Here is a 7890-nt window from a genome sequence, read left to right as displayed (position 1 = left end):
AGTCTCCCCCTTATTACTCTTCTCTAAGGCCACCTCACCTCTTTTGGACATGCCAGCCCTTCCCTGCAAATTCTGCCTCTCTGTCTGCCATCAGAAGCAAGATCTGCTTATTTCCTCCTGATGTTTGTATTTTTCTGCCCCTCTTCAAGCAGATTTATGCTTCTACTACACACAGATGCTCCACTCTCTATCCCTAATTCTTGTCCAACAACACAGGGGGGAAAAAAGCCTGCACCACCATCCTGCTCTTGGTGGTATTTGCCCACTGTGATCTACACTGAAACACACTTCCCTCCAAGGTACCCAGGCACCAGCTAGATTATAACTTCCTTCAGGAACAGCATAAACACCTCCATATTTGAGTGTGGCACTCTCGTGAAGCTCACCTCTTTGATAGCCAGCTCCACATTATTACAGAGTCTTTTCTCCTGCTTTTTTTTATTAGTTCTTCCATGTTAAAAAACATAATGGGAACTTTCAGACCAGCTTCTGTACAGGTCTCTGATGCACTTCTCTCTTTTATGGCTCAAGTACAATGGCAATCGCAGACATTAACATGCTTCTTTAGGATGAAATGTACATTTGAATGGCACCCAGCTGGAGGAACATGCTGCATCTCTTGCAAAGCTGGCTGCAGCCTGCCCAGAAACTCTGCGAAGGGGGTGAGGGATGCCCAGAGTCTGCCTGCCGTCTCGTGCACATGGGCAAAGAGTCAACAGGAGAGCCAGAGAGAGGAGGGTGGTCAAAGGTGGATGCTGGAGAGAGGGGGGTGAGGCATGGCTTCTTAATGCCAGCCCTTTGGGGCAACCATTGCCTTCATACCCACTTCTGAAGCATTTCATGTGTTGCTGACAATATACAAATAAGCAAAAGTAAGATGTATGGCAGGGGTGCTTGGTATTTCCTTGTTACCAGAGGCTTTTGGATGGATGGAGATACCTCTCTCCGAGGCACGGGAAGGAGTGTGTTGAGGTCACCCTGTGTCTCAGGCTCCTTCCACGTCTCCTCCTTCTCTGGATCTCGTCTCCTCACAAACAGCACTCCCATCCCAGATTCTGCAGGTTTTGTCAGCCTTTTCTTTCCATCCCTCTTTGCATGCAGGGCCCTGACCTAGCACAAGGAGTGGAATCCTTCAAGACCAGAACCCCTCCCAGGACACTTCTTAGGTAGAGATTTCCATTACAAATCTTTTGAGGGCCCAGCACTCTGGGACGGCAACCTTATGAGGGCTCTGACTTGGGATCATCATGGCAGTCACTATTAACACAGAGAAAACCTTGCTGTCTCTACCAGCTTGTGCCAACAATAGGACAGATGGTGTGCAGCCACCAGCCTGCCTTCCTCCTTGTTTCTGATTTGGGATAGACCAGCAACTGGGATGTTCTCCTGTGGATCAGGGGTCTGTCTGCAGAGGGATGCAGAGAGCATGCCTGTTGGTCTTGTCCATGCTCTGTCCTCCTACTTCACTGCAGCTGAGGGGTCAGGCCACCCCATGGCACTGAAGTGGGAATGTTGTCCCCATCACAGGAGTCTGGAGACCCCCCCAGGACTCTGGCCTCCCAGAAGAAGCAGCAGTCATTCCCTGGCACCATAGCCCTCTTCTCCCTGTGTGTACCCTTCATGGGCCAAGCCTGGGCAAGGGATGGATCTCCCAGCTGCAGGGCTGAGAAGGGAAGCTGTAACCCCAGACTGGGGTGGTTGCACCAGCCCAGCAGCGTGTGGTTTCTCTCCTGCACATCTTCCACCAGGCAAATGTGCTCCTCCTTGTCCCAGCAGCCAGGCTGGTGCTCAATTCCCCGTTGTTAGACAGTCACATGCCACAGCCTCAGGGAGAACAGGAGTCCACTGTTTGTCTGCAAGAGGAAGAAACCTGCACAGGACATCCATGCTGGGCCCTGCTGTGCAAGCAGCCCTCGCAGGCCCCGGTGCTCTGTGCTCCGCAGGAAAGCTCAATCCCAGCAGGGTCAGCGGCCAGGGATGGCAGTGACATGCAGGTGGCAGCTACACGTGGCCCCCTTTGGAGAGATAAGCAATCAGTGCTACCACCACGCCGATGTACACTCCTGTGCCAATGGTGATGGAGAGCGCCGCAAGGAACAGAGCTCGGCGGGAAGCTGAGCTGGCCAGGTGAAAATCTCCTTTGGAGACAGCCTTGCTGGTCTGGAAGGAGAAGAAACGCTTGTTGCTCACAGCTGTACCAACCTGGCCTTTAACCAGCATGCAGTTGTTTCATTTCTGAGTCAGTGCTTCAGGCCACTGCACCCCATGGAGGCTGGGAACAGACAGCAAAGTGTCTGTCAGTCTGGGAGGGCTCAGAACAGCAGTGCCACCTGCACACATTTCCCTGTGGATTTTGCCTCCAAGGGAAACATGGGCTTCAGCTACTTGTCTGACAGCACCCCTCTGGGCACACAGCCAGAGCTGTGAGAGGGTGGCTGGACTCTTGTGAGACCTCAGTGCATGGGGTGATGGCTGTGTGGTACTGGCCAGATACCAGTGCACCCTATACAGAGATGTAATGAGAACTGCCTAGGCTCAGGGAGCTGACTCTTGATGGCGTGGTCTGTTGGTCCAGCTGTGCTGCCACCTGATTTTTCCTGCATGGGGTTTTCAGCTGAAGCCTATTTGCTGCTGAGGGGCTGCTGAAACTAGCAGTGGAGACAGATCCTTATCTCTCTGGAAAAGGATGGCAACTTCCAGCTTCTCTGAGTGCTCAGGGCATATCCCAATATGCTCTTGTTACCTGCTACTGGAGTTCAAGTTTCCAGGTGGGCATCAATGCATTCAATGTGCAAAGACACTAAACAGAGATATGGTCCTTGCCTCAGTGAGTGAACAAAGGGGGTAGTTATAGAAAATGGAGCTAGATATAAACTGCCCCACCTACATCACCACGTGGAGAGTGCACTGTGCTATCTTGCACTATGTGGAAAATGTGAAATCAACTGCTCCTTGGGGTCCTAATCAATTAATGCTTCCCCTGCCTCTCACCAACTCTGTGCCAGGAACTCATGTAATATATTTTTCCACCTCTGTTCCTATCCTCTTGATTTAACTTCTTAATGCCTCCTCCCATCTATTCTTGGTACAGCAGCATCTATGCAAATGTGGACTAAATCCTCTGGCTCTGCATGAATTATTCTGGGTCAACAGCAGTGTAAGTGAGCCCAGGCTCCAGGCTAAGTCCTCAGGGACACAGCAGTTCCTGTGAGCTGCTGCAGCCTGAGGGCCATTGCCTCTCCAGCCTCTGCCAGCCTGGCATTGGCTCCCACAGGTCAGCCAATGTGCATCAGAAACAAGTGCAAGAGAGGAGCTGTAGTGTGATGCAGACCCCAAGCTCCCCTTTGCCTCCAGCCTCCAGAGCAGCCTGGCTCCTGTAGCATGAGCTGCCTCAGTCTGGGTCATGGTGTAGAACCTTCACATTACTGGAGAATGGGAGGACAGGTGGGAAAATGCCATTTTCCTGAACCTGGCTTGAGAGTGAGAAGCTGGGCAAGGGGCCAAGAGGGGCCCCAGTTCCCTAAATAACAGCCAGAAAAGCCAAAGGAAAAGCCTGACCTCCAGTAACCCACACCAGAACTGGAGGGGGTCCAACCCCACAACAATTGTGGAGACATCCAGGAGCACCCTTTGTCTCAACCCTCAGAGTTATGGCCATGGCACAGAGATGAGCCTTAGATTCAGAAAGGTGCTGGTCACCTCCATGGGCTGCTGAGGCTTTCAGGGCCCTTGCTGTAACACTTGGCACATGCAGGCAAGCAAAGGGATTCCTTACCCCTTGGGAGAAGTAGAAGGCAGCAATCCCCAGGGGCCAGAAGCAACACAGCATGGAGAAAAGGGCCAAGCCCAAGTGGTCCCGGGGAGGCAGCATCAGGAAATGATCCTCGCTTTCGCTGTCGCTGGACGAGTCGCTCTGCAAAACCAGATGGATTCAGCACATGCCCACCTCCCCGTGCCACTCTGCAGGCTGCATCTCAGCACCTCGCCTGCCAGCTCCCACTCTCTCCCAATCCCATCACATGTTCTCATACAATTCCCACTGGCACATTCAAGGAGTAAATTTCAAAAATATTTTAGACTCTTCAGCATGGTTTGATGAGGATCAACGTAGCTCAGCAAATTGGATTCTCGGCTCCCTGCCAGAGCAAATGCTGGGGGTCTGGGATTTCCCTGCATTAGAGAGAGTCTTTAACTGAAATACCTTCAGCTTTGGCAGAACTGACTGTTTGTCAGCTTAAACAAACTTAAACAGAGTGACTTATCCCCATTAGAGTCTAGGAGATCAATATCTTGCTAAACTAATTTAGGAAGTGAGGGAAAGCATTTGAAGTGGAGGCTCCATCGCAGGGCAGCATGCCCTGTCCCCTTAGTGAGTCACTGCTCAGTGGCTGTGGGGAGCCCTCTTGCCTTTGGGCACTGCTGGGCCAGCCTCAGACCGCCCTGCAGGTGATGTGTCTTGGTGGGGAAGGGACACAGAGGTGGGGACATCCCTGCTGCCCTCTGAACAGGCTGCGCCACCCACACCAAAAGAGGCAGAGCTGTGCTGGGTCATCAGGCATCAGCTCCAGTGGGCTCTGGGACCCTCTCCCACCTCTCAAGATCCTGGATGATATTTCCCAGCCTTGGCACCACTGTTCAAGTATAGCACAGCAAGGAGGCTGCTTTGTCAGCTCTCATTCTTCCTGTGCAGGATTCATCCTGTCTTTATATATATCTATAAAGCTTTCTCTCAGCTGCTGCCATCATGCATGTGAATTTTGCTGTTATGCAAGAATTGCTGTTTCTCTTTAGCTCGAGTGCCCCAGCAGCAGCAGCAGGCTGCCCTTCTCAAAGCATTCCCATTTCCCAAGGGTCCTGCAGAGACCCACATCCCTTTTGCTCCCAGCAGCAGGCAGCCAGGCTTCTCTTAGAGAAGCTGACTTTCTTCTGAGGTCAGCAGTGAGGAAAAAGGAGCAGAAATGATAAGGAGGAAGAAGAAATACTGGGTGCACAGGGAGGCTGGTGAGGCAGGAGATGGTAGGATTTGGGGGGGAGTTCTGGGTAAAGAAGGGAGAATAAATTATCAAGAATTGAACCAACATCCAAAAAGAACGATCACAGGAGTTTAGTGCCATCCTACCTGTCCAAGCTCACCTCATACTCCTGGAGCTCCTCTTCCTCCACCTCATAGGAAACAGTTTGGATACGGATGTCACTCTCTACCAGGCAGGATCCTTGTGCCTCTTGCCCTTCAGGAGCTTCAGATGAAGACTCCTTGCTCTCTGTAAAAGTGGTCTCGCAGCTTTCCATCTTGCTGTCCTTGGCCTTGAGAGCAGTCTCGTCCTTCACGAGGATGAAACTGGGGCCGTACAAAGCCTCAACAGCCAGCTGCAGGGAACTGGCATCCAGCAGCTGGTGAGTCCTGGCACCACCAGTGTTTTGGAATATGTAGGAATACAGTTTCCCTTGGCAGCGATGGCTGGGGTAGTCCTGGCTGTGGTGCTGGTGGTAAGAATAGCTGCTGCCCAGGTGGCCATTGGGCTTGGCCAGGAGCGGGTTTTGGAGCTCACGCACGCTCTCCATGCTGCCGGCGGTGCTGGGGAGATCCTGCAGGAGCAGAGGGGTGGGAGGGAGCAGGCTGTTATTTCAGCAAGGCAAGGGAGCACAAAAGCACAACCAATGTCAAGAGGCTAGTGCGAACAGAAAAAATTGGCAATACTGGAGAAAACAAGACCCCTCCCCACCTCTGCACAGCTTGAATGCTATCTCCCCAGGTGGTAGCAAGATAAGGATGCAACCCTGCAGTAAGGTTATCTGATTCTGGCTGGATTACCATGAGGACTTGCTGTATCTATAATGCATCTTAAGTTGGCCATGTGCAGCCTGACAGGAAAGGACCTACTGCATCTTTTCTGCTGGTTCATAATGTGTGCTGTGACTGACAGCACAGAAGTAGATAAGAGACTGACAATCATTGAAGGAGCCTCCCTGACTCCCCAAAGCAGAGGGTTGAATGGTGAATTATATCCCACTGGACATTACACATACACCTAACTGGCTTTCAGGTGCATAGGAAATTCTCTAGGTCTCATCCAAGCCTGAACTGGGGCTGAGGCAAGTGCAGTGAGCCACCAAGGGAAGCCAGGGGGCTGCTGTGAGGACATGGAGGTGGTGTTTAGGCTGGTGTGGGAGTGCTGGATGCTCAGCCAGCTGTGAGGAGGAACAGAAACATGTGGACATTAAAGGGGAGAGTCCATGGGGTTTGGTCCACTTTGAAATGATGAAATTTTGAGTAAATGATCCATCACATCAAAGTGCTGTTTAAACCAGCTCCACCCCTGGGTACAGAGGCAGCCAGACATCCTTGGCTCTGGGCCAGCAGCTTCAGAAAATGCTGAGTCCAGAGGAGATCCTCAGCTACAAATGTCAACACGGATTTCTTCCTCAGGGAAACTCCTTTCCTCCATTTCAGAGTGCTGAAGGCTTGTACTGTTCTCATTTTTTTCCCATGAAAATTTTTCAGATGAAATATTTCCACCCCTTTCCTTCAGAGGAGCATTTACTATTTTGGCTTCCCAACCCACCTTGGAACAAAGAAAAAGTACAGTGAAATATCAGCATTCTCAGGAGAGAGAAACAATTACTTTGCCCTCTTCACTCCCTGAGCCCCAGGTTCTACAGTCTCTTTAGCATTTTCTCATGCCACCTTATTGCCTTGCAACCTCAAATGTTCTTGTTCTCCTTAGAGACCTGGGTCACTGACTCCTCTGCAGGATGCTGTGCAGCAGGGTCACACTTCCTCCTGCTGTAAGAATGCCTGAGGTGCACTAGGTTTTCTGATAGACAGCACATCATCTTGGCTTTAAATCTCAAGGGGGAAATATAAATAGAGCAACTGAAGACTTGAGAAACTGAAAAGCCCAAGTGGTCCTGTTTCCTTGGCCAAACTCTACCACACCAGGCAGATGGAGAGCCATGCGTGGTTTTAAATGCACCTGTCCATTGGCTTTGTTTGGGCAGTGGTCATCACATTTTGGGAACCTGCTCAGGAAAATGGAACTGTTCAAAAGCTCTCTTATGCTACTAAAACACTGTGCATTTTGGTGAATGCCCTTCACTTCTCCCTTTCTAAAACCATTCCCTGCCTTCCACAGTCTCCCACCTTACTTATAAAGCTGCTAGTGGCTCGTGCAGCAGATGGCCATTAAGTATTTTCAAAATATTTAAGAGAGATGCATATTTATAGCAAAGATGGTTTTATTTTCTGCACAGACATGGAGAAGCTCAAAGCTACATCCCAGTTTTCAGGCAAGGAAATCACAATCCTCTTCTTTGCTTAACTTAACATGCAAATTAGATTTCTAATAAAATAACCTATTTTTTAACAAAACTGTAAGGAGAGACCAGTCACCAAGTGTCATTTGAGAGCAGCAGCCAAAGCAGGAGCCCAGCACTAGTGAGAGAAAATTGACAGTTTTAGTACAGCATCCATGCCTTATTTCAAGAAATGATTCTGGCAGCAAGATAGGATAGGAAGGAATTGGATCTTGCTGAGAACTGCTGAAGGGAGTCAGTTCCAAATGTGCTGAGAAACACCAGCAGAGGGACCTCGGGCAGGCTGCTGGCCCTGGGCAGCAGGTGCTGCCTGTGTGGAACCTGCTGTGCTTCTCATGGTCCTCAGCAACAGGCTGGAGAAGGAGCAGAGCTGCACAGAAAAGCCACACATTCACAGCAGCAAGCGCTGGGAAACAGAGAGTGGGAGGGGGAAAGAGGGAAAGGAGCTGGGAGGAATTGGAAACCTAAAAGGCAGTTTGGGAGGTGCCAGGGAAGCAGTGTGGGAAGAGTGCATCTGTGCAGCTGGACTGCTGCTGGATGTGGACTCTGTTGGGTCCCAAAGGATGCTAGAAGGGC

General features: G+C 50.8%; 1 protein-coding gene across 1 annotated transcript; it reads right to left on the bottom strand.

The window, feature by feature from the left end:
* Nucleotides 1-433: 433 nt before the first annotated feature.
* SYNDIG1L (synapse differentiation inducing 1 like) lies at nt 434-5596 on the bottom strand. The gene is made up of 3 exons (XM_031065340.1): nt 5134-5596; nt 3776-3913; nt 434-2160 (listed from the first exon to the last, which is right to left on the bottom strand). Exons 1-3 carry the CDS (start codon nt 5560-5562, stop codon nt 2002-2004), a joined length of 726 nt encoding a protein of 241 aa, XP_030921200.1. The 5' UTR covers nt 5563-5596; the 3' UTR covers nt 434-2001.
* Between the last annotated feature and the right edge of the window lie 2294 nt (nt 5597-7890).

Source organism: Geospiza fortis, unplaced genomic scaffold, assembly GCF_000277835.1.
Source record: "Geospiza fortis unplaced genomic scaffold, GeoFor_1.0 scaffold54, whole genome shotgun sequence".
Classification (NCBI taxonomy): Eukaryota; Metazoa; Chordata; class Aves; order Passeriformes; family Thraupidae; genus Geospiza; species Geospiza fortis.
Note: the sequence above shows the minus strand (reverse complement) of the source record. Positions and strands in the feature narration are given on the sequence as shown.